Here is a 27,530-nt window from a genome sequence, read left to right on the forward strand (position 1 = left end):
CTGGCAATTTGCTGATTATCTTACGTGGAATATTTTCATCCTCCATACAGATATTGTGTCCTCTGAGAACAGGGCTTAGAATGCTACTTCCCCTTGGCTCCCTTCTCCATGATGTATTTAGTATAGGGCTAGACTCAAGGAATATAGTATGTAGGTTCTAGTATTAGGTATCATTTATAGGATACTTGCTATGTTCCTGGCACTGTAATTTAGATGCATAAGCTCATTTTATCTTCACAGCAACACAATAAACAAAGTGCTAATAATATCCTCATTTTACAAGTGATGACATTGAGGCTCAGAGAGTGAAGTGGCTAGTCATTGATGGACCAGGGCCTCAAATGTGTATTTTGGAGGTGTTAAATCCAGTGATTTAAGGCATAACCTTTTATATAGGTGTGGATTCTAGAAACCACACGAAGAACATTTGTGGCTTGCCTTTCTCTCTACATCTTAAACTGATAGAAGATGCCTTGAGTGCTCCTAAGTAGGTCACAAGTTTTCCTGCCATAAGATGGGATAGGTCACACATTCTGGGATCAGAAGCTGAGCATCATATTCTTATTTCCATTGAGAGGACTGTCACATAAAGGATGGCTTTTCCTAAGAATCTCCTATCCAGGGACAGATTATGTTTTTAGAAGTATGTTGCTTAATCTCCTACTATTTGGAGATTTTCCAGCTGTCTTTCTGTTGCTGATTTCCAGTTTTATTCCATTTAGTCTGAGAGCATACTTTGTATGATTTATATTATTTTAAATTTGTTAAGGTGGGTTTTATGACCCACAATGTAGACTATTTTGGCAAATGTTCTATGTGAGCTTGGGGCAAATGTGTATTGTTGGATGAAGCATCGTATAGATGTCCGTTAGATCCAATTAATTGATGGTGCTATTCAACAGTGTCCTTATGTATTTTCTGTCTGCTGGATATGTCCATTTCTAATATAAGGAAATTGAAGTCTCCAACTATATTAATGATTTTTCTATTTCTTCTTGCAGTTCTATTAATTTTTGCCACATATATTTTGACACTGTAATTTCAATTGAATACACAGTAAAGATTATTATGTCTTCTTGGAGACTCAACCTTTTTCCATAATATAATGCACTTCTTAATCTTAACAATTGTCTTGCTCTGAAGTGTACTTGGTCTGAAATTAGTATAGCTGTTCAGCTTTCTTTGGGTTAGTGTTAGCATAGCATATGATTCTATCCTGTTACTTTTAATCTATCTGTGTCTTTATATTTAAACTGGGCTTCTAGTAGAAAACATATAGTTGGTTCTTTTGTTTTGTTTTCTTTTAATTGACACTGACAGCTTCTATCTTTTAACTGGTATATTTAGACAAGTCATCATTAAAATGATTACTGATATAGCTAGATTAATATTTGCTATATTTTAAAACTGCTTTCTCTTCATTTCCCTTTTTTGCTTTGTCTCCTACTCTTTTTTCTGACTTCTTTGATTTTAATTGAGTGTTTTATATGGTCCTGTTTTCTCTTGTCTCTTAGCATATCCATTACGTTAAGAAAATTTCTTAGAGGTTGCCCTAGAGTTTAAAATATGCCTTTACAGTTAATCCAAGTCCACATTCAAATAACACTCTATGACTTCATGCGTAGTTCAAGTACCTTGTGACAGGGTAGTCCAATTCCTTTCTCTTGTCCCTTATACCACTGCTATCATTAATTTCACTTATTAATATGCTATAATCACTGAATACATAGTTGCTCTAATTATTCTGAGTAAATTGTTATCTGTTAGATCAATTAGTTTAAAAATAAAATATATCATTTTACCTTTATTTATTATTTCTCTAACAAACTTCCTTTCTTTATATAGATCCAAGTATCTGAGCCATCTCATTTTCCTTCTCTCTGAAGAACTTCTTTTAACTTAGCTGTGCAAGACAGGTTGGTGACAATTATCTCAATATTGGTTTGGCTGATAAAGTCTTTATTTATCATTTTGGAAGGGCAATTTTGTTGTCAAATTGGGTGGTTTTCTCCTTCAACACTTTACATATTTCACTATACTCTCTTTTTCCTTGCATGGTTTCTCAAGAGAAATTCAATGTAATACTTATCCTTGTTCCTCTATAAGAAAGATATTATTTTCTGTGGGCTTTTGGACTTTTTCAGGATTTTCTCTTTGTCTTTGATTTTCTGCATATGCCTCCATGCACATCTTTTAGCATTTATCCTGCTTAGTGTGCTCTGAGCTTCTAGGATCTCTGATTTGATAGATGTCATTTGTTATTTGGAAAATCTGTGCCTGTTATTCCTTCAAATATTTCTTACGCAACTTTCTTTCTTCTCCTTATGGGAATACCATTAAACACATTACACTTTTGTATAAGTACATAGTTCTTGGATATTCTGTTGGTTTTCTATTTTTGTTTTCATTCTCTTTGCTTTTCAGTTTGGGAAGTTTCTATTCTCATTCTTCAAGTTCACTGATTCTTTCTTTGGCAATGTTCATTCCCCTGATGAGCCATAAAAAGCATTTTTCATTATTGTTACAGTGTTTTATATTTCTAGCATTCTTATAAATTTTCTTAGAGTATACCTCTCTGGTTAAATTTCCAATATGTTCTTGCATGTTGTCCACTTTTCCCATTAGAATCTTCAGCATATTAGCCATACTTGGCTCCATATCTATGGCTCCTAAGAATTATAAGCCCAGGGCACAGTACTCTTTTGGCTATGTAGTCAAAAAACAAGAAAACAAAGCTGTGGTCCCTTGACAGTTCAGAGTCTAAAATGATCAAAGTTTTAATATGTTTGACTCAGTCTTTATGATGCCAGAGTGCTCTAGCTCAAAGGCTCTTTAACTCTGAGCCCTTATGAGACCTGGAGGCTTGTGGTGGAGGCTATCGATGGGCTCAGGCCGTGTGGTCCTATGTTTCAGTATTCCTAGGGTTCTGTGGCTCCATGTCTATGGGGGTTCTGATTGACAAGGAACCAAGACACTAAGGTACGCCTAGGCCTATAAGGTCAAAGGGTGATGGGATGGCAGGGAGTCCGGTCTCAGGGAACCACTGTTCCAGCACTCTGCTTTCTGAGCTTTCTAAATCAAAAGCTACAAAAGACCCCCAGGGCCCCTGTTACCTGCTTCATCCTGGTACCACACATGGAGCCACTCATGTCAAAAACAAACCCCACATTTTTACCAACAGGTGGAAGGCCTCTGGGTGCAAAGTCATAAATAAAATAGCCGTTGTAAATCTGAGGAAAACAGAAGTGAAATCAACAAAAACTGTGAAGCATCTAAATCAAGTCCTCTCTTATTTTGCTACATAAAACTCTACTCTTTTCCTTCCTAGGCCTTACCACTGTTGCCATTAAATAGGCATTTGTGGGACTGCTTGCTCAATGTCCGTCTCCTCCACCAGAACTATGTATCTCTGCTGGTCAGACTGCCAGCCCAGGGCCTGCCCCTGAGTGTGGAGAGAATGAGACTGGCTTGAGGCCAAAGGCTCCAAGGATCAGGATGTCTGTAATATGTGAGTTCCTGTCTGTGAGAGCTGGGCTTGCACAGTCTTGAGGGCCCCTAGGGACGATTTGCCTGGGTTCCAGGAAATGTAAGTACTGTTTCAGCCTCTCTCTATAGAGTGAGTCTGAGGCCCAGCTCCATTGCTGCCAGGGGCTGGGAGTTTGCAGGGCCTCCCTCTCCTCCTTCAGCCTGCTTTCTGCTGTTGCTGGGCAGAACAGGGAGGGGAGGAGGGAGCGGAGTCTGAGTGAGCAGTTTGTTCAGAAGGGATTGGTTAGACCAGGTGCAGATGCCTTGGGCTATCAGGTATGTGATTGGCTGCTGACCCCCATCCCCCACTCCATCTCTCTTTCTGCAGAGCCTGGGGCCTGGGACAGCTGAGGGAAAAGGAGAGGGAAATTGGGAGGGCCCCCAGGACCAGTGCAGCTCAGCCTAAGCAAGTATAGGCTTGCAGAGGGTCTGTGCTGCCCAGAAGCCTGCAGCAGGCTCTACCCCAGGATAACCAGCTTATTCTCCTCTCAGACATTCAGGCATTCTCTGATCACAAAGCTGGACACACTATCTCCTCCCCTCTTGGAGGGAGGGAGCTGGGAGTGGAGAGAAGGAAGGAAGGTGGGAGGACATCTTGCTCTTCTCCTCCATGCCAGCCTTTTAATTAATTCACAAGCACAAGTTTAGGTGTTGTAGGCACTTTTCCCTTGCACACTACAGCAGTCCCCCAAAGCCTGAGTCAAACATCCTGCAACTGCCCAAGCAAGAGGCAGAGTCCAGCTCTCTTTCCATGTTCTTCCCATACGTGTGTAGGTGAGAGCTTCTGGGAAAATCACATCCCTACCTCTCCATGCACCCAGGTTCACTGGTGGTGCCACACCTCACATCTTATAAACCAGCGGCATTACCTCTCACACTCCCTTCAGCTATCATGCCACGCTGTTCTCAGGAACCGTCTCCCTTCCCTCCACAGGAGAACAGTAAGGGCACCAGGCCATGTCCCTTGGACTGCCCACTCCACTCTTGCACAAGGTCCACATGCCTATATGCCTCATCCCTCTACTGAAAGACAAAACAATCCTTCCCTGACCCCATGCATGCCCAGCCTCCAGGACCTCTTCCACCAGCCAGACTCCTACTCTCCAACCCCACCCATGCACCCGACCGGGTCTTCTTTAGAATTTAAAAATGTTGCTGTCTTTTCCATCCACTAAGACAACCTCCATTCATCCCAATCCCACACAAACTTCAAACCAGCTCCTTTCTTCCCAGTAGCATGCCGAGGTAACGAACTCACAGCTGTAACGGTCTTCTCACCTCCAGTTTACTCCGCTGCCTACTGGAGCCTAGCTCCCACCCTCACCACTGATCCTTCTCTCACCAAAGGCAGCAATGACTAGTTGGTTTGAAAACTCACTGGATGTACTTCAGTTCTCCTCAGACTGCACCTGCCTGATGTTTTCACAATTGACAATCACTTCTGGTCCTTAGAAGAATCTTGTCCCCTGGGATTCAGAGATGACGAAAGCTCCTTATTCTCCTACAGGCTCTCAGGCCCATAGGGTTCAGTCTCTTTCTTCAGCTCCATGTTCTCCCCGTGTTCCATAAGCAGTGTTGCCTAATATTTGTCAGTCGTGGCATGCAAAGAAAATGATTACATTTGTGTAGCACAATGGGGGAAGTGGTGGGCATTTAGAACCCTGAACAGCCCAATGTCAGTTGGTGGGGCTGGATATCCCAAGGGTTGTGGAGGTCAATAGCTGCTAGACTGGGAAGCTCTGCTTTAGCAACTGCCATCCTAGATCTGCTCTTCTGGCTCTAGACGTTCTGCTTGGGTCACCTCCCTAGCTCTCTTGGATGCAACCCTGGATCTCCATTGCTGACCCCACAAGTCCTTCTCCAGTCCAATGCTCTTCACTCGTTCCCCCTCCACAAATTCATACCCACTCACCACTGGACCCATTCCCTTGGATGGCTCAAACCTCTCAACATAAATTTTATATTCCTTATCAAGCCCCTGCAGCACTCATGGCCTTCAGGCTCACCTCTGAACATACCATGAGCCTCAAATCAACGCTTCAGGAGCTCCAATCCTCTTGTAGTTCCCTTCACACCCGTGGATTTTTCCAACCTCCATTCTTTGTATCATGCAACCCTCAGTTTACTAGATCGCCTTTGCCTCTGAGAGCGTCCTTCCCAACCTGGCACATGTCTTTGAATTCTTTAAGACCACAGTATGTCTTTACTTCCTCCAGGGAGCACTCTCTGACCTCCTCAGCCCTCACAATGGCTTCCATCATACTTAAGCTGTCATTGACAAAGCACTTCTCATCTTGTGTCATTCTTGCATGTCTCTGTTTCACCTGGAGACAGTAAATAAGATCAGTGTGTGATTCACTTCAGGGTTCCCAACACAGGCAGTAGTGGGCATAACGGATTAGGTGTTCATGGAGTGAGCGGGTTGGGCTTTGAAAGGCAGGCATACTCAAGCAAAATGGTAGGTAGGTGGATTGAAGGGTTCTTGTTTTGGGGATGCAGGAATCAGAGCACACCCTGGATGGGAGTATCAGTTCAATTCAGCCGCTCAGTCATGTCCGACTCTTTGCGACCCCATGGACTGCAATATGCCAGGCTTACCTCTCCAACACCAACTCCTAGAGCTTGCTCAACTCATGTCTGTCAAGTCAGTGATGCCATTCAACCATCTCGTCCTCTGTCGTCCCCTTCTCCTGCCATCTTCAATCTTTCCCAGCATCAGGGTATTTTCCAATGAGTCAGTGCTTCACATCAGGTGGCCAAAGTATTGGAGCTTCAGCACCAATATTATTCAGGACTGATTTCCTTTATGATTGACCGATTTGATGTCCTTGCAGTCGAAGGGACTCTCGAGAGTCTTCTCCAACACCACAGTTCAAAACATCAGTTCTTCAGTGCTCAGCTTTCTTTATGGTCCAACTCTTACATCCATACATGACTACTGGAAAAACCATAGCTTTGACTAGACAGACATTTTTTGGCAAAGTAATACCTCTGCTTTTTATTTATTTTTATTTTTAAAGAAATGGCTTCAGAAACCCATAGGTATAAATTATTCACAATTCATACCTCTCCTTTTTTAATATGCCATTTAGGTTGGTGATAGCTTTTCTTCAAGGAGCAAGCATCTTTTAATTTCATGGCTGCAGTCACCATCTGCAGTGATTTTGGAGCCAAAGAAAATAAAGTCTGTCAGGGTTTCCATTGTTTCCCCATCTATTTGCCATGAAATAATGGGACTGGATTCCATGATCTTAGTTTTTTGAATGTTGAGTTTTAAGCCAGCTTTTTCACTCCCCTTCACTTTCATCAAGAGGCTCTTTAGTTCCTCTTCACTTTCTGCCATAAGGGTGGTGTCATCTGTGTATCTGAGGTTATTGATATTTCTCCTGGCAATCTTGATTCCAGCCTGTGCTTCATCCAGCCTGGCATTTCACATGATGTAGTCTGTATATAAGATAGATAAACAGGGTGACAATGTACAGCCTTGGCATACTCCTTTCCCGATTTGGAACCAGTCCGTTGTTCCATGTCTAGTTCTAACTCTTGCTTCTTGACCTGCATGCAGATTTCTCAGGAGGCAGCTAAGGCGGTCTGGTATTCCCATCTCTTTAAGGATTTTCCACAGTTTGTTGTGATCCACACAGCCAAAGGTTTTGGAGTACTCAATAAAGCAGAAGTAGATATTTTTCTGGAGGTCTCTTGCATTTTCTATAATCCAGGGGGTGTTGGCAATTTGATCTCTGGTTCCTCTGCCTTTCCTAAAGGCAGCTTTACATGTGGAAGGTTGAACACTTTTCCAGCTTGAACATTTGGAAGTTCTCGGTTCACATGCTGTTGAAGCCTCGCTTGGAGAATTTTGAGCATTACATTGCTACCGTGTGAGATGAGTGCAATTGTGCGGTAGTTTGAGCATTCTTTGGCATTGCCTTTCTTTGGGAATGGAATGAAAACTGACCTTTGCCAGTCCTGTGGCCACTGTTGCTGTTTCCAAATTTGCTGGCATATTGAGTGCAGCACTTTCACAGCATCATCTTTCAGGATTTGAAATAGCTCAATTGCAATTCCATCACCTCCATTAGCTTTGTTCATAGTGATGCTTCCTAAGGCCCACTTGACTTCACATTCCAGGATGTCTGGCTCTAGGTGAGTGGTCATACCATCATGATTATCTGGGTCATGATGATCTTTTTTGTACAGTTCTCTGCATTCTCTTCTTAATATCATCTGCTTCTGTTAGGTCCATAACATTTCTGTCCTTTATTGAGCCCATTTTTGCATGAAATGTTCCCTTGGTTTCTCTAATTTTCTTGAAGAGACCTCTAGTCTTTCCCATTCCATTGATTCCTCTATTTCTTTGCATTGATCACTGAGGAAGGCTTTCTTATATCTCCTTGCTCATCTTTGAAACTCTGCATTCAGATAGGTATATCTTTCCTTTTTTCCTCTGCCTTTAGCTTCTCTTCTTTTCTCAGCTATTTGCAAGGTTTCCTCAGACAACCATTTTGCCTTTTTTGCATTTCTTTTCCTTGGGGATAGCCTTGATCACTGCCTCCTATAAAATGTCATGAACCTCTGTTCATAGTTCTTCAGGCACTCTGTCTATCAGATCTAGTCCCTCAAATCTGTTTGTCACTTCCACTGTATGTAAGGGATTTGATTTAAGTCATACCTGAATGGTCTAGTGATGTTCCCTACTTTTTTCAATTTATGTCTGAATTTGGCAATAAGGAGTTCATAATCTGAGCCACAGTCAGCTTGCGGCACTGAAGCACAGTCTTCAGGATAAGGAGGACACGCACCAGTGGGGAAAGGAAGAAGACATTCCCAAGGTGGCAGATAGTTGGAGCACATACTCAGGCACAGATGTTTGGTAGGTTCGGGTGCTTTGGGACAACGGTGTGTGATGTGTCATGGTGTGGGGGCAGCTGGAGGATGGTTTGTGTGCTGGAGGCAGTGAGAGGTGCTGTGGAACAAGCAGGCTGGGACCAGACATCTCAGACTGCCACACAATTGTTGTCAAGACAAGCGTCCCGGATCAGCCTCTACTCCTCTGGAAGAGGACGGGACCTTGGCATGTTCTTTGTGAGTGTGTGAGCTCAGAATTTAAGGGCTCCCAGTTTAGGCAAATGGCTCAAGTGAGGCTAAAAGGCTTTTTAAAATGTAGAGACATCCAGAAAGCCCAAGAGAACATGAGAGTATCAGAGCTGCAGAAAGTGTGAGAGTCTAATCACTGGCCGATATTTCCCTTCCTAAAAGGACTGGTTAGGAGTGGGCTATGGCTTGCTTCACTTAGGAGCGTGTTTACCTGGAGTTCAGTTCCATTTATTGAATTCAAGTTCCAGGTCTCTAAGCCTTTGGGGTACACGTGCCTCCCCGCTGTGAAGTCATGTGTTGCTACACACCATCTTGTCTGCGTGCACCAGTCCTCACTGATCCCCAGGGAGAAACAAACAAGTACCTCGTGGAGGCCAGCGCCTTGTTTCCCTGGACTGTCTGACTCCTGAGCCCACTTTCCATTCTGCTGGCCCTATCACGTGCACGTCTCCTACTATGTCCTCGAATGCTACATCATTCTGGACCACAAAGTTGGCCATGATCCCTGAGCTGGGGAAGGCAGACTGGTCTTGCAGTGATGGACAGAAGGTAATTCGGACACAGGTCTCTCCCCTCTCAATCATAGTGGATGGGGGCAAGTCAGCCTCACCTGCATGGGTGGTGGTAAGAAGAGTCCACCAGGCAGAAAGCCAAGTAAAGGGACATCAAAAGGGGCAATATCTGGGGAGGATGAGAAGTGAGCTCTGCACCACCTGCTGCTCCATTGCCTGCAATGCCCCACCCCACCTGCCAAATACCACATGCTTCTCCCAAACCTACAATCAGCTGCCCCTACTCTGCCTCTTCCAAGCATGCCCAGCCTGACAGACCCAGCCTCCACTCAGCTTCCAGGCTCTGGCAGTCTGGCTATCACTCACAACTTCATCCTGGCTCATTTGCCATCCATCCTGGAGCCCAGGCTCTGGAGGAGTGTCATGTCCTCATGAGCCTGGATCTCCTCCTGGAGAGACCCTGTGTTGTGCGTTGCAGAGAGAAACCGATACACAGACAGGGCCTCAGTCTCCCCCAACACCCCTTACTGCTGTGGGAACTTACAGTCTAGCAAGGTTCTCTTCTAGATAGAATTTCATGTTTTTTCCCCCTCTGCCTTTTGACTCTCACAGAATCACGTGTGTGAATAAGCCTTTTAGCGCCTCATGAAATCACAGATGAATTTCTGGTCCCGGATGTTTGCTGAGCTGGCCACAAGATCAACTCCTCTGGAATTTCAGTCCAAGACAAATGTCCATTTAGATATGCCTCTGTGCCTCCTTTCCCACCCCCCCACCCCAGAACATGGAAACTAGGGAATTCTGCTCCCCACCCCCTTTCCTGCTACAGCTGTCAGGAAGCTTAGGGGCAAACTGAGCCCCCATACTCTCTGAGGTGCCTGCTTACATACATTCCCTTGGCTTCCTTCCTTTCAGAGGTCTTTGTTCTGTTTGATCTCAACAGGATTGGCTCTCCCCTCTGTTTTAACCCTTAAGGAGAATGGGGGGGGTGGGGAGGAGGGAGCTGCCATTTATGGCTTAGGGTTTAAGAGTGCAGGCTCCAAAGACTCAGTTGCTGCCTGTGGGCCCCTGGACAAGTTATTCACACTCTCTACACCTCAGACTCCTCATCTGTAGCATGGGAAGGATAATAGCTCCTCTTTCATAGATAAAGTTAGTGCAAATTCAGTGAGATCATTTATGTAAATCATTTGGAACCATACTTGGATCTTAGTAAGTGCTTGATAATGCTGCTGCTGCTAAGTCACTTCAGTCGTGTCTGACTCTGTGCAACCCCATAGACAGCAGCCCACCAGGCTCCCCTGTCCCTGGGATTCTCCAGGCAAGAACACTGGAGTGGGTTGCCATTTCCTTCTCCAATGCATGAAAGTGAAAAGTGAAAGTGAAGTCGCTCAGTCGTGTCCAACTCTTAGCGACCCCATGGACTGCAGCCCACCAGGCTCCTCCATCTATGGGATTTTCCAGGCAAGAGTACTGGAGTGGGGTGCCATTGCCTTCTCTGATAATTATCTCTTGATAATGCTAAGGATTACAATTATCATCAGGTCTTCATTCCTGGGTACCAGTGATTTGTGGGGAGGAATTTTCTCAAATTCTCACAGTGGTCCTGGGCCGAAGATTGTGCATGCTCATTGTGCAGATGGGAAAAGTGAAGGAGAGCCAGTGGGTGATTTGCCTGCTGCCTCACCTTCACAGAAGGTCAAAGCTGGGATTTAAACCCAGGTCTGTGTCTGTGTCTCCCCCCTCCACGTTCCACACTGTCTCTCTGGGTGAGCAGGGTCAAATTATGTAGGACCTTAGCAGATAAACAGTTTAGTGAGAGTGGCCACATAACATGGGTGATTTCTCTGTGTCTGTCCCACTCGTCCCTCAGAGGAGGCCTCTAGCCCAGATCACTGGTTCTCCAATATGATTGGACATCAAGCTCACTTGCAAATGGGTTGTAAAGATAGATTCCTGGGCCCCTCCACAACCTACTCATGCAGACTCCAGTAGGGTGAGGCCCAGGAATCCATATTTGGACAGCTCATATAACGATTCTGCGGTAGCCAGTGTGGCCTTCAAATGCCTCGAGATGAAGTTTGAAGCAAGGCTGGCAGCCTCAGTGTTTCTCTGGCCTATAGGGCCTGAGATATCCTCTGGGGCAGCTTGTCCTTAACATTGTCATCTCATTGCCTCCCATTCTCAGTAGTAATTCCAGAGGAAAGCAAGTGTGGCTTCTGAATCCCCTAGTCTTGTTAATATATTATTTCATGGAGCCAAGCCAGGAAACCCTTCCCCACTTTTTACAATTTTGGAGGGAAATTACCAGTGTGGAAATATGACAGTTAATGATTTCACACAGCTGGTTCAAATGAGACCAAGTTTGTAACCAAACTATCTTCAACTTCAAACATGCCCTCTACTCCTTGAATGGGAAAGGAATGTAGGATAGAAGTGGTATCAGAGGTAAGCAGATGGAAAAGGGGCAGGTTCCTTATCAGGAAAGGTTTCTCTTATGGTTGACCCATAGTGCCGCCCCCACAGTTGTGTGGTATTTGTGCACAAGCAAGTTGTCCTCAGAGGTGGTACATGAACATATCCAATGCTTGTCTTTTCCAGCACTGTAACCTCTGCACTCAGCCTTTTCACCAATTGGCCAGGCCTCAAGCTCACCACCAGCTGGTACTGGTCCAGAGAAAGGATCTCATGAAGGTGAGGGGAGCTGTTAGATGATCTAGTTTTGCCTGCCCCCTCTCTGGCCCCAGCAGAACTTTTCAGACTTCTACTAAGTCCCTCGCCTACAGTGAGTATTTAAAACTACTTTTAAAACTGTCTTTCTCCCTCATTCACGCCTTTAAATATTCTGCCTAACAAATTTTATTACAGGCAATTTACCCATAACAAAACTATGTTATTGAAAATCTGAATCTACAATAAAACAATAAAAGGCTAATGATTTGTTTTACAAAATGAGCTTTCAATTTATACACAATACCTCTTGCTCTTCAAATAACTCCTCACACTCACCCCTCCCCCATGCTTTAAACTTATTTATGTGGCATTAATTCCTCAGTATTCAATAGCCAAACCTATTCTGTCCTTGATGAAGCTCTTTTGGAGGCTAAGAGGAAACCCTGAAGGAAGGCAATACATTTCTGCCAGCAGAATAGAACTCAGTTAGAAAACAGGATTTGATTTAGAGAAATCTCACTTGAACACAACTTTACTGGAAAATGCCAATTCTTAAATAAGCCACATCCTGCTGGCGGGAGGAAGGTGGAAGTGAGGAATAAATTCCCATTTATTGAACACTTACTGTCTTATAGGCTTTGATATTCATTAACTCACATTATCTTCATGTAATCCTATGAAGTAGAGATCACTGTCCCCACTTTACAAAGGCAGAGATTGAGGCCAAGTGAGACCATGTGTAATCCCCTGATCACACATCTAAGACGAATTTGTCATGTTTCATACTGAATGGAGCCTTACCTGATGCCAATATGAGCAGCTATTTTTCCTTGCTGATAGGCTTCTCTTCATAGATTTTCTTTGCCTGGTCCTTCTTTTTGACTTCTGTAATGTAGACTTTATTGTTGATGGTCCTAATGGAGCAGAAAAGAGGAAGGACAGACAGAAACAAAGGAAAAAAGAGATGGTCAGAGACATAAAGAGAGATATACAAAGAAGACAGAGGAGGAAGATGGGGAGTGGGGAGAGAAAAAGAGCAAAATAGAACCATAGAGCCAGAGTAGGAGAGGCCAGGAGAGGCCAGGGAGATAAAACCAGGTGAAGCAGTTATCATTATCTCCATTTGTCAGGTGGGGAAATAGAGACCACACAGTTGGTATGTGGTGGAATGGTTTTAGGAGTTTATGTTTTCAAAAGTGTTGAATGAATTTTGTTGTTTTGGCGCATAAAATAACTTTAGGAGGAATACAATTGAACGTTTTTATTTTAGTTGCCATATATTGACTATAATGTGTATTAAAAATATAACTAGCATGTTGAAAACATGAGATCATAGATATTGTTGCTTAGAATAAGCCTAACAAGTAACAAGTCCAGGAACTGACTGTGGCTCAGATCATGAACTCCTTATTGCCAAATTCAGACTTAAATTGAAGAAAGTGGGGAAAACCACTAGACCATTCAGGTATGACCTAAATCAAATTCCTTATGATTATACAGTGGAAGTGACAAATAGATTTAAGGGACTAGATCTGATAGAGTGCCTGATGAACTATGGACATTGTACAGGAGACAGGGATCAAGACCATCCCCAGGGAAAAGAAATGCAAAAAAGCAAAATGGCTGTCTCGGGAGGCCTTACAAATAGCTGTGAAAAGAAGAGAAGTGAAAAGCAAAGGAGAAAAGGAAAGATATAAGCATCTGAATGCAGAGTTCCAGAGAATAGCAAGGAGAGATAAGAAAGCCTTCCTCAGCGATCAATGCAAAGAAATAGAGGAAAACAACAGAATGGGAAAAACTAGAGATCTCTTCAAGAAAATTAGAGAAACCAAGGGAACATTTCATGCAAAGATGGGCTCGATAAAGGACAGAAATGGTATGGGCTTAACAGAAGCAGAAGATATCAAGAAGAGATGGCAAGAATACACAGAACTTTACAAAAAAGATCTTCACGACCAAGATAATCACAATGGTGTGATCACTCACCTAGAGCCAGACATCCTGGAATGTGAAGTCAAGTGGGCCTTAGGAAGCATCACTATGAACAAAGCTAGTGGAGGTGACAGAATTCCAGTTGAGCTATTTCAAATCCTGAAAGATGATGCTGTGAAAGTGCTGCACTCAATATGCCAGTAAATTTGGAAAACTCAGCAGTGGCCACAGGACTGGAAAAGGTCAGTTTTCATTCCATTCCCAAAGAAAGGCAATGCCAAAGAATGCTCAAACTACCACACAGTTGCACTCATCTCACACGCTAGTAAAGTAATGCTCAAAATTCTCCAAGCCAGGCTTCAGCAATATGTGAACCGTGAACTTCCAGATGTTCAAGCTGGTTTTAGAAAAGGCAGAGGAACCAGAGATCAAATTGCCAAATCTGCTGGATCATGGAAAAAGCAAGAGAGTTCCAGAAAAACATCTATTTCTCCTTTATTGACTATGCCAAAGCCTTTGACTGTGTGGATCACGATATACTGTGCAAAATTCTTTAAGAGATGGGAATACCAGACCACCTGACCTGCCTCTTGAGAAACCTATATGCAGGTCAGGAAGAAACAGTTAGACCTGGACATGGAACAACAGACTGGATCCAAATAGGAAAAGGAGTACATCAAGGCTGTATATTGTCACCGTGCTTATTTAATTTATGTGCAGAGTACATCATGAGAAACGCTGGGCTGGAAGAAGCACAAGCTGGAATCAAGATTACTGGGAGAAATATCAATAACCTCAGATATGCAGATGACACCACCCTTATGGCAGAAAGTGAAGAGGAACTAAAAAGCCTCTTGATGAAAGTGAAGGATGTGAGTGAAAAAGTTGGCTTAAAGCTCAGCATTCAGAAAACTAAGATCATGGCATCTGGTCCCATCACTTGATGGGAAATAGATGGGGAAACAGTGGAAATAGTGGCAGACTTTATTTTTCTTGGCTCCAAAATCACTGCAGATGGTGATTGCAGCCATGAAATTAAAAAGCACCTACTCCTTGGAGGAAAGTTATGACTGACCTAGATAGCATATTGGAAAGCAGAGATATTATTTTGCCAACAAAGGTCCGTCTAGTCAAGGCTATGGTTTTTCCAGTGGTCATGTATGGATGTGAGAGTTGGACTGTGAAGAAAGCTGACTCCCAAAGAATTGCTGCTTTTGAACTGTGGTGTTGGAGAAGACTCTTGAGAGTCCCTTGGACTGCAAGGAGATCCAACCAGTCCATTCTAAAGGAGATCAGTCCTGGGTGTTCTTTGGAAGGACTGATGCTAAAGCTGAAACTCCAATACTTTGGCCACCTCATGCGAAGAGTTGACTCATTGGAAAAGACTCTGATGCTGGGAGTGATTGGGGGCAGGAGGAGAAGGGGACGACAGAGGATGAGATGGCTGGATGGCATCACTGACTTGATGGACATGAGTTTGGGTGAACTCTGGGAGTTGGTGATGGACATGGAGGCCTGGCCTGCTGCATTTCATGGGGTCGCAGAGTCAGACATGACTGAGCGAATGAACTGAACTGAAAAAGTAATATTAAAAAGTGTATCTACTTAAAGAAACTAAGTAAATAATACAGTGGGTAGCACAGGCAGTAAAAATTGTTAAAGCAGAATGCAAATTACTGCAAAGGCATCTAAGTTTGATCTTGACCTTAGGGGGCTTGACCTTGACCTTAAGGGGCTCAGAGACCGATGAGATACTCAGACTTGTTTCACCTACATTTTTCTTTTTGTTCTAAGGAAGGTAGTGAAATATATGGAGTTCAAAGAAGGGAGGGATCGCCTTTGCTCAAGTCTTACAGAAAAGGTCCTAGAGGAGACAGCCTTGGTTGTGTGGGAGGTCAAATCAAGGAAGATTTGGACAGATGATCATTCCTGGCCATAACTTTTCAGTCCCCTTTATTGGCTCCTTCTCTTCTTGAGTCTAAATCTTTGGGACACTTGGAGGTGCTATTCTAGACCTCCCCTTCCTCTCCTCTGTTCTTTCTACAGTCACTCTGTAGGTGAGGTCATCTAGTTCCATGGCTTTAAATATCATTTGTACACAGTTGACTCCCAAATCTGTATCTCTAGTATGGACATGTCTTCTGAAATCCAGACCTATATATTGTTTATTTTACATTTCACTAGCATTTCCACTAAGCACCTAAAGCTTAAGGTATCCCAAACTGAGTTCCTTGTATCTCCCCTACCTCTCAATTCCACTCCTCCCCTGGTTTTCCTTATCTCAGGAAATAGTTGTTCCACTGAAAATCTTAGAGTCATGTTTGACTCCCTTCTTCCTCTCATGCTCCACTCCTAATCCATCAGGGAATTTTGATCCTATCTTTAGATACATCAACAATCTACTTCTCACTACTCCCACAGTTACTACTCTAGTCTAAACTACCAACTTTTCTTGTTTTGTTGTTGTTGTTTAGTTGCTAAGTTGTATCCAAATCTTTTGCGACCCCATGGGGTGTAGCCTGTCAGGCTCCTCTGTCCATGAGATTTCCCAGGCAAGAATACTTGCATGTGTGCTCAGTCACAATACTGGAGTGGTTGCCATTTCCTCCTCCAGGGATCATCTAGACCCAGAGATCGAACCCACATCTCCTTCAGTGCAGGTGGATTCTTTATCACTGAGCCACCAGGGAGGCTCTTTCTTTCTTGGATAAGTGCAGTATTTATACTAACTGGCCTCCCTCTTTAAAGTCTTGCTGCCTTATTATCTGTTCTCTTCACAGCAGTTAGACAGATCCTATTAAATCCTAAGTCAGGCCATGTCCCTTCTTTGCTCAAAACTCTCTGTGGCTCTTGTCTCAACTCAGAGTAAAAGCCAAAGTCCTCCCAGGACCTACATGGCCCTATGCTTTCTGGCTTACTGTCACCTCCTTAACTCTATCTATTCCTTCTCTTCCCATTATTCATTCTTCTCCAGCCACAAAGGCCTCCTTGCTGTTTCTGGAAAATTTTTTCAGCATACTCCTGTTTAAAAGCCTTTGCTTGGAACACTCTTCCTCTAGATATTCACAAATCTTATATTCTTTCTTCTTTTAGGTCTTTGTTCAAATGTCATTTCCTCAGAGAGACATCCTTGATCACTAAAACAGCATCTTTCTACTCTTTATCTCCCTTGCTCTACTTTCTGTTTCTTTGTAGCACTTCTCATTCACAAACTGACATATACTTTTTTGTTTATTTTTCCCTTATCTATTTTCTCTACTGGACTGTAAGCTCTTTGAGGACAGGGATTTTGTCTGTCTTAATTGCTGCTGTATCCCCAGTGCCTGGAATGCTGCCTGGCACATAGTGGGCATTCAGCAATTATTTCTGGAATGGGCATTCCCCACAGACAGCAAGAAAATACAGGGACCATGTTTTAGGGAATAAAAAAGTTAGATTTGGATGGAACAGAGAGGTAGGGAAAGGAGTTATGGAGAGAAGTCTGGAGTGGTTGGGTAGGCCTAGACAATAAAAAGCTTTGAACACCAGAATCAATGCGCTCATATGGCACTGACAACTTCATATGGAGAATGGGAGTCCTAGATAAATCTTGAAGTGGGGATGGGTCAGACCTGGTTTTTGAGGAGTGATAGATAGTTCAGTGTCTTAAAAAATATTACTGTAATTCTGTAAGAGGCAGGAACAACAGTTTCTATTTTACAAATGGATAAACTAATGCACACATACCAGGAAGTGGTTGGGGTAGAATGAACTTATTTGCCCAAAGCAGCAGTTTCTAGGAACACTTGAGGAGCATTTCCAACCTGCAGAAGAGACCACTCAGGCAGGAAGTGTTTCTAGGCAGCTGAAACAGACTATTGCTGTGGCTAGGCTCATGTGGGGGTGGGCTGAGCTGGCATTGCCCCAAGGTCTCCTGGTGGATTGTGGGGGTGTAGGGTGGAGCTAGTCAGGCAGCAGCACACTGGGACCTCTGTGTGTGTGCTGCCTCCAGCAAGCATACTTTCCATGGAGTCTGCCCAAGAGCATTTCCTCCAGCCTGGTTTGCTTAATTAAAAAAAATATTATTTTGGAGGGTTTTTTTTTTTTTTTTTCCTATTAGAGCAAAAATCCACATTCTGTCTGACTGCTTAGCTCTTGCATCATTTGGTCAGCAACCTCCCTGGTTAGTCTTCATATGCCAAACCCATGCCATCTTTCTTTCCTTCGATTTTCCTGAATTATCCATGTACAGTGATCCTGGTTCCTTCCAATCTTACCTATTTGGAAATCATGCTTCCAGGAAGCCCTCTTTAATACCTCAGCATTTTCCCCATAAAATCCCTAGGCAGGTGCACACTGCCTACCTCCTCCAACCTTTCCTCGCTTTAGGGGAGTGCCATCTGTCTGCCAAGGCCAGGAGGTTCCTAATGACAGAGCTCAAGCCCTAGAGCTGCTGTTAATAGAGGGTTATAGATTCTTTATAGCACAAAGCACACTTCTCATGAGGGGGTCTGAGCAAAGGCCAAATCTCTGCCTGTGCTGAACTCACTCATCTGCTAAATCTGAGTTACAAGCCAGGAGCCATTTTCTAATTCATATTAAGGTATTTTATAAGCCAATGAAGCCCCAGTAAGCTTCTTCTTATTTGCCCCTCCTCTCACATTAACCATCTCAAAGAAGGCACTGTCATCTACTGGGTCAGACAAGCCAAAATCAGGTGGGCACCCTCTATGTTTACTTACTCACTCCCGACATGTGTGCACCAGGTTGTTTCTCCCTCTTTATGGTTTCTCAAATCCCAGCCCACTGCACTGCTCTAGCGCTCAGCAGCTCTTATGTGGTCGTTGTTCTGAGTGCCTTATATTTTTGTATGCTTCACGATAAACCTATTTGCTGAGTAGTATATTTATAGATGATATAAATTAATAAATAATATATACTTGGGAAGTACATGATCAAGTTTTTTCTGATGGGTGTGCAAACAGATAAGATGGTTTGGAGACCATCAAGTAAGTGCCAGGTACTCGGCTGCCCTCTACCACATAGTTCTTCCTTACCTCTCCAGTCTCACTTTTGACCACTCTCTACCACTGCTTGTGCCCTACACTCCAGTGACACTGAAGGCCTTCCAGTTCCCCTAATGAGGAAACATTTGTTCCTGTGCTTGTTTTGCTTGGATTCCCCAGCCCTGCCCTCACCTTGTTTTCCTGATGACAGCTCATACTTCAAAACTCAGTTTAGGTGTCATTTTTGTCATTGGTATGGGGCAGGGGAACTGACCAGTGTCTCCTGGTTGGCCTCACCATTCCTATTATTCCACATTCTTGCTTCTCTTTCCTCCCAGCATACTTCATTAAAATTATCTGTTTTCATTTTTATTTCCCCCATTAGATTGTGAACTCTGGGAGCAGGCCCACTGCAATTAATCTTCCTCTTTTCATAATACCAAGCCCAGTTTAAGTCACACAGTCAGCCTCAAGAAATGTTTGGTTAAAAAAGAATCAAATAAATATTATCAAGGACATATTATCTGCCTGCCACTAATTTTAGCATATATTTTCACATATAATTAGTTAATTTAATCCTCACAAGTGGGTTCAATCTTATCCCCATTTTACAGATATGTAAAATTAGATGCTGATAAGTGACATGACTTGTCCTGAGTCCCATAGCTGGCAGGACCAAGATTCAAACTCAAGAGTGCATGCTCTTTATCACTATGTTTGCTGAAAGAATGAACAAAAGAATGAATAAATGTTTGCACATATGAATAAAACAGTGATTTTGGAAGCAGATTTACATGGTAAAATTGGAGATAAAAGCAAAGTGAGGCAGATCCAGGTCCAAGATGGCTTCATGGGCCTCGGCATGGGGCCTGAACAGAGGTGACCAAGCTATGGGCATAGTGGGAAACCATGGTAGAATGCATAGAATAGCTTTTCATCAACAGCGGAGGGAAAAACAGGAAGCTGGGTTAGGTAGACTCTATCCTTGGCCCAGGGCTCCTGGACAAGCCTGAAGGTACAGGTTTAGAAACTGAGGCCCAGAGAAGAGAGAAAACACACTCTCTCATTCATTTGGTGGATCTGCCTAATATTTGAGTGAGCTTTGCAAAGTCTCATAACAGAAGACTCACAGAAGATCACAAATCAAGGGACAAGTTCTTCTCCAACTGTAACGCGAATATGAATTTCTTGTATCTTTTTAAAATGCAGATTCTGGTGGAGACTGAGATTTTGACTTTGTAACAAACTCCCATGTGATGCTGATGCTCCTTCTCCATGAATTTTACTTTGAGTAACAAGGCTTTAGAATATAACAGAGTGGCTGTCATTCATTGAGCTCTGCTCTATATAAGATACTGTGATATACATGTCTAGCTCTATATCACCAAATCTATTCCCCCTTTTTTAAAGTCTTCCCTGGTGGCTTGGATGGTAAAGAATCTGCCTGCAATGCAGGAGACCCTCAATCCCTGGCTCAGGAAGATCCCCTGGTGAAGGAAATGGCAACCTATTCCAGAATTCTTGTCTGGGAAATCCCATGGACAGAGGAGCCTGGCAGGCTACTCTTTATGGGGTAGCAAAGAGTCGGACACAACTGAGCAACTGACACTTCCTTTCTCAATTCCCTTTTTAGGAACTCAAGTGTAAAGAACTGCACCTTAGTACTTCCCTAGCTGTCCAGTAGTTAAGACTCTGCACTTCCACTGCAGGGTGCAGGTTCTATTCCTGGTTAGAAAACTAGTATCTTGCATGTTGCATTGTTGTTGTTCAGTCACTCAGTCGTGTCCGAATTTTTGCTACTCAATGGACTGCAGCACACCAGGCTTCCATGTCCTTCACTATCTCCCAGATATTGCTCAAACTCATGTCCATTGAGTTGATGATGTCATTCAACCATCTCATCCTCTGTCACCCCCTTCTCCTCCTACCCTCAATCTTTCCCAACATCAGGGTCTTTTCCTAATGAGTCAGCTCTTCACCTCAGGTGGCTAAAGTATTGGAGCTTCAGCTTCAGCATCAGTTCTTCTAATGAACATTCAGGGTTGATTTCCTTTAGGATTGACTCCTTTCATCTCCTTGCTGTCTAAGGGAATCTCAAGAGTCTTCTTCAGCAGCACAGTTTGAAAGCATCAATTCTTTGGTTCTCAGTCTTCTTTATGGTCCAACTCTCACATCTGTACATTACTGGAAAAACCACAGCTTTGACTAGATGGACTTTTATTGGTAAAGTGATGTCTCTGCTTTTTAATATGCTGTCTAGGTTTGTCATAACTTTTCTTACAAGGAGGAAGCATATTTTAATATCATGGCTGCAGTCTCTGTCCACAGTGATTTTGGAGCCCAAGAAAATAAAGTCTGTCACTGTTTCCATTCTCCCCGCGCCCCCCCCCCCCCCAACCATCTATTTGCTATGAAGTGATGGGGCCGGATGCATGATCTTAGTTTTTTGAATGTTGAACTTTAAGCCAGCATTTTCACTCTCCTTGTACACCTTCATCAGGAGGTTCTTTTGTTCCTCTTCACTTTCTGCCATTAAGATGTCATCTACATATCTGAGGTTGCTGATATTTCTCCAGCAATCTTGATTCCAGCTTGTGCTTCATCCAGCCTGGCATTTCGCATGACGTACTCTGCATAGAAGTTCAATCTGCAAATAAGCCTGTAGTAAGGCATGGCCAAAAGATACAGAGAGAAAAAAAGAGTTGCACCTGATAAGTGCAATCAGGCACTGAAAGCAAGATAAGCATTTGGCACCCATGATCTTACTTAATCCTCACCTTGGCTCCCTGGGCTACATAATATTTTTGTTCATATTGTATGGATGTGTTAACTGGGCCCAGCACCCGAGGCCACACAGCAAGTAACTTATCAATTTCCTTCCTCACCTTTTCTGAAGCCATGATCCCTCCATCTACCCACATATCTAGTTCATTCTCAGTGTGGGGCAGTGGGAGTAGGGCATTTGTGACCAGATGGACCTATAATCAAATTCTGGTTTTGCCACTTCCTGTATTTAATCTCAGAAACTGAGCCTCAGTTCCCTCTCTATGTGACAGGGATAATAGTAGAAATTAGCTCACAGGGAAGCTGTAAGGACTCAAATAATAACTCTAAAATCCCTGATGCAGCAACTGACATGTGCTCAGAAAATAGTTAACTCTTCCCTAGATTCCTAGGACTGAGAAAGCAGGCTAAATAACCATCCCCTCTTTCCCTCAAAGAGTTAATTTCCTTGCAAATCCAAAAGCTCTATTCCATCACCCCAGAACCAACATTTGTGTTTGATGAGGAGGGCCCAGAAGGACCCTGGTATATCAGTTCCAGGAGAATGGTCAACAAAAAGCTGATGTGGATGAAGCATCTCCACTTAGACATGATGATATCTCTGGCCTGGTGCTGTTGTTCATGTCCAGAAGATTTGAGCCCAATCTCCAAACTTGTGTTCTTTTAAGTCTCCAGGTATCTCTTCTCTTGAGAAGGAGGGACTATCCTGCAGGGTGAGGAAGGCTCTGAATGTGGCATTGAATACACATAAGCCAGGATTGTCCAAGATCTGGGGCTGGCATCTTGCCTGGAGAGGGGCCAGTTCCATGTCTCCCTTATCCCCGTCATCTAGATGTAAGATGAATGGAAACTAAACATACTGGAGTTCTGGGGCTGTCTGTTTGCTGGGTTGGCTCAGGGTGGGATTTTTCTTTCCTATAAACATCCACAGGAGCCCAGTAACTGAGGCCAGAGAAAGGTCACTTAGCACAGATGATCTTTAAAAGCTAGCAGCACAGAGTCGGACACGACTGACGCGACTTAGCAGCAGCAGCAGCAGCAGATATGAGAAAGGGGTTGGTGGGGCAAGGTCCCAATCCTGGTCCTTTCTGACACAGATATTAGCCTTGAGACAGGAAGGACTTATGGTACCATAAAAATTAAGACTCTCATGGACATGAAACTTACAATGTGCAGAATAGTCAGAGGCCAAGACAGTCTAGAGCAGGACTGAGAAAATAAGATAATGGTTCAAAATAGAACTGCTGGACTCAGACCATCTGGGTTTGAGTCTTGATTCTGCCACTTACTGACAGTGTAATATTGAGAAATTTAATTAATTGCTCTGTACCCTCAGTTTACTTGCCTATACAATGAGAATAATAATAGCACCTACTTCATAAAGTTGTTATGAAGATTAACTAAGGTTGTACTTTCAGAATGCTTGACACACAGTAAGTGTTCAGTGAACATTAGCTTCTAGGACTAGAGGGGGATGAGGCCTGATTGAGCTCAAAAGTATGGGAAACTCCCTCCGGAGACCTAGGTTGGGGAGGGGTGTGGAGATGCTGAGTTGATTGGCATCAGTCTGTCTGTGGGAACCCAGAGGTGCTCTGGACTGTGTCTGTAGGAATTGTGGAGGGCAAGAGTGAGAAGTGGAGCCTAGAAAGAAAATTACTTGAAGATTTGCACACAAGAGGTCAGCATCAATCAGAACCCCTATCTCTCTGCCCTTTCCACCCACATAGAGAACATGTAGCTCCAACACTTACCTTCAGGCAAAATCTCTAATGACATTTTACAAACTGCATAGGGAACATTCAGACTTCTACTATGGCATTTGGTACCACAGAACAAGGCCTCCTCATTCTTGTATTTGGGTGATCCATGGCCTGTTAATTGCCACCTCTCCCAAGTCCACAAGAGGTTTCCTGTCAGAATTCCCTCATGGGAGAGAGCCCTAGCTAGAACACAGTCTTGCTTATATAACAACTGGCTCCCAGTCCTTTTCCCTTAACTGGGATGGATAACCAGGGGTCCTCAGGTAAATTAAGGGAACCTGCAGCATGAAAGCAAAAGACTGAAGTAAGTGAATAGAACAACTGACCCCAGAGAAATTTGGAAATTGTTGAAAGAAAAGAGAATTTCATAAAAGAAATGATCTTCAGCAAAATTCAAGAGGGTAAAACAGAAATAAAACAAGAACAAAATGCCACAGAACAGGAACAATGAGAGAAAAGAAAGACTCAGGAGTGGAAGTAAGTTGCTGAAATTAAAAGAAAAGCAACATGAGGACTGGGAAATAAAATTAAGGAAATTTTCCAGGACTTAGGGCAAAAAGACACAAAGAAACACAATGTACAAGAGAAAATTTAAGAGATGAAGATTAATCCAGCAGGTTCAGCATCTGAATAACAGGAGTTTCAGCCAGAGGGAACAGAAAAAATGAAGGACAATTTGTCAAAAATGAAGGACAACATATTAGAAGTTAATTTTCCAAAGCTGAAGAAGGATCTCCAGAATAGTCCCCAGAAAAATGAACCCAGAAAAATGAACCCAGGAAACAGTGGATCCAACCCAAGCAGTTATTGCTACAGCCCCCTCACAGGTCTTCAAGTTTTCTATTTTGTCATTCCTCACCTCCCGCCCCACCCACTTCCCCAGTATATCTGCACAACAGCCAGAGGGAACCTTTAAAAACTCAAGTCAGATATTCTCCCACCTCTGCTCAAAACCCTCTTGTGGATCCCACTGTGCCTTTCATGGGGGCGGGGGGCTTGCTATAAGAGTAGGCCCTCATTACCTATCTGGCCTCATTTTCTGTTACTTCCCTCTTTGCCTTCCTCCACCTGTCTAGCAACACTGACTTTTATATTCTTCAAAAAATGACGAGCAGGAGGCAATGCTAGGCACAGTCCTGTTCTAGGGCCTTTGCATTTATTGTTCTTTCTATTTGGAATGTTCTTTCCACCGGTATCCACTTGGCTAGTTCTCTCACTTCATGCAAGTTTTTGTTCATGTGCTACCTTTTCAGTGAATCTTTCCCTGACCAACCTATTTAAAATTGCAATATTCCCTGTCCTTTTTTCCCTCACTTTTTTCCTCCATGGCACTAATCAAACTTAAACTTGTTATGTATTTCACTTATTTATCTGATCATTTTCTTTCTTCCTCGCTAGAATATTACTCCATGGGGACAAGGATGTCTGTCTATTTCACTGCTGTATCCTCAGATTCTAGAACAATGCCTGGCACATAGTAGATACTCAGTAAATATTTGTTGAAAGAATGAATACAACAAAGGCAAACAATTCAAAGAAAAAAGAAAGGCTATTAGAAAATTCATGTGTATGTGTTTGTGTGTGTGTGTAACTGTTCAAGAAAATCATGGGCTAACTACAAAGCTAAATGAAATGCAACATGATTATAAGCAGCTGATAGAATATAAGAGGGACTCCTTCTGGCCTTAATAGTAGAAACATTCTCTTTTAAGATGCCCAGATATTGTGATGTTGGACTTGTAGAGAAGTAACTGTATTCCTGGCTCACCACTTACCTTGGTTTTTAAAAATAGTCATGATAGTGTAGATGCTGTTTATTGGTTTTCAAGTTTTAAAGTCAATCTGGGGACAAAGCAGGGAAGACCTGGATGTGGCCGCAGAACAGAATGTAAATGTTAATAACGTAGACAATGTAAAGGAAAGATGAGACTGACAATGTGGGTCATTGAATGGTAGAGGGAGGGTGGTGGTTCTAATATCCTTGTCTTAAAAAGTGGGTGGTCAAAATTAACTGTCAAAAATAAATGGAATAAAGTTTAAGTATATAGTCTTTTCAAGTTACAAAGTCAACTAGGAACAAAAGAGGAATATCAGTGTTAAATATTGCAGGGGAGTCGAGGGAAAAGTGAGGCAGTGTACATAAGCAAAGCCCTCATTGTCATACTTGGGAGTCAACAGGATATTGTCTGAATTTTATAAACCAAAACCTAAAGTATATAGGTGTTATCTAGAGTTGTAAGGCAACCACCAGCAGAACTAAGCGCAAGAACTGTTAAAAGTTTGCTTTGAAGGGGTGGGACGGAGATGAGGAGGGTCATTCTCCTTCCATACTGTTTGATTTTTGCCTTGTATACACATTATTCTAATAAAAATAAGATCTTAAAAATTTATAATGATTTTACAACAAAATATTTATATATCCTATGATACTTTATGACAATATCAGAAAGGGTATGTGGATATCCAATTAGACTTGCCCTCCAGAGAGGGAAATGATACTGTAATGTGCCTTGCATATGTTCATGAAGAGGGTTGGAAAGGATATTATGGGACTTAATATCCCATATAGTGGTAAAGTCTCTGGTATTTGGCATCACAATGACCTGGGTTCAAGTTCTTTTTCTGCCATTCACTAGTTGATCTGTCATGGGCAAGTTACCTCCCTTATCCTCGATTTGTCCTTTGTAAGGAAATCCAACCAGTCCATTCTGAAGGAGATCAGCCCTGGGAGTTCTTTGGAAGGAATGATGCTAAAGCTGAAACTCCAGTACTTTGGCCACCTCATGCAAAGAGTTGACTCATTGGAAAAGACTCTGATGCTGGGAGGGATTGGGGGCAGGAGGAGAAGGGGACAACGACAGAGGATGAGATGGCTGGATGGCATTACTGACTCGATGGACATGAGTCTGAGTTAACTCTGGGAGTTGGTGATGGACAGGGAGGCTTGGTGTGCTGCGATTCATGGGGTCACAAAGAGTCGGAAATGACTGAGAGACTGAACTGAACTGAACTGAACTGAACTGAAAGTGAGGCTAATGCTCATACAGTAGAAATGTAAGCCCTTGAAGAGAAAAAGCCACCTCTGTAGAGGTGTCAAATGTAAGCCCCTGAAGAGAAAAAGCCACCTCTGTGGAGGTGTCAAATGTAAGCCCCTGAAGAGAAAAAGCCACCTCTGTAGAGGTGCCTAATATATAGTTGGTGTTCAGTGTTTGCATGTGAGGCCTGAACCTGCCTCACAGGTGTGTGCAAAGAGAAGAGGAGGAGTGTTAGTCCAAAAGTGGGTAGCTGGTTTCCTTGTCTAAGAGAAATTTGCCTTTGGTTTAACAAAATGTAGTCATTTTGATTGTGGAAACAATAGCTCTCAGGGCTTAAAGTGATACAAATTTAATTAAATTGCCCTGTACATAAAAGGGAGAAAACAATGAGAGTTCACTAGCAGCTCAAGGGAGAGGGCACATAAGCCTGGAAATGGAAAGGAGGGGACCTCCTCTCTCTGCATGTTGGGAACAGAAAGAGCCCAACAGAGATATGGATTGGGGTCCAGGAGAAGGGTTGGTTAGGAAGCCTGTCTCAGTGATGTGAACAGCTTAGGAAATGTGAAGAGCAAGAAAGTCTGATGTTCAATATTAACTTGATTGCTATGCTGTGCTGTACAACTTAGATGACTAAAGAAGTGATAGGTAGCCTTGGAAGGAAACCTTTGCCACTTGCTCCCAGCTTTGAGAATTTTCCAACATTCAGAGGTACTGATTCTATATAGTTTGGGGAAAGGGAAATGTGTTAGGAGAGGACTGGTGGTGAGGATATTCTGGGCTTTCCATGTGAACTTTAGGGGTCTGAAATCTTGACTGCTCCAGTATTAGGCAGTTTCATTCCCTGATATTCTGCACTAAGCAGTCTTTAGCTTGCCTTTCCTTATCTCCTGAACAAAGCTACCTGGTAATAACTCAGCTTTTCATCTTTGTTCCAAGTAAATGTGTAGGATCTATGTGATTGCAGGTATTTGCCTGCTGATCCGTGAATGCTGGAAACCCATCTGGGACCCAGTGACGTAGGTTTGTTCAGAGTTTCTGAGCAGGTGCTGAAGATCAAAAGATTCCAAGAGTTCACAAGGAGAGAAGATCACTGGGGAATCTCTCTAGTCAAATGGTGAAGATTGTAAGTGAATTTGTTTTGTTCTCTCCTGATAAAGTTTCATCCTGTCCTTTGACCCCCCAGATCATAAGATAAGGGCAGTTATAGTATTTTTCTAGGAAGGTGGTGAT

At 43.1% G+C, this 27,530-nt stretch overlaps 1 protein-coding gene across 1 annotated transcript in view; it reads right to left on the bottom strand.

The window, feature by feature from the left end:
* ITIH6 (inter-alpha-trypsin inhibitor heavy chain family member 6) overlaps window positions 1-22,096 on the bottom strand; it is a 34,566-nt gene extending 12,470 nt beyond the window's left edge. Inside the window, 9 exon segments of the mRNA XM_070785062.1 lie at window positions 3,114-3,230; window positions 9,060-9,240; window positions 11,668-11,911; window positions 12,458-12,504; window positions 12,606-12,649; window positions 12,652-12,718; window positions 19,516-19,599; window positions 19,601-19,666; window positions 21,996-22,096. Coding sequence (XP_070641163.1) covers window positions 3,114-3,230; window positions 9,060-9,240; window positions 11,668-11,911; window positions 12,458-12,504; window positions 12,606-12,649; window positions 12,652-12,718; window positions 19,516-19,599; window positions 19,601-19,666; window positions 21,996-22,096 — 951 coding nt within the window.
* Window positions 22,097-27,530: the final 5,434 nt, after the last annotated feature.

This window comes from Bos indicus, chromosome X (assembly GCF_029378745.1).
Source record: "Bos indicus isolate NIAB-ARS_2022 breed Sahiwal x Tharparkar chromosome X, NIAB-ARS_B.indTharparkar_mat_pri_1.0, whole genome shotgun sequence".
NCBI lineage: Eukaryota > Metazoa > Chordata > Mammalia > Artiodactyla > Bovidae > Bos > Bos indicus.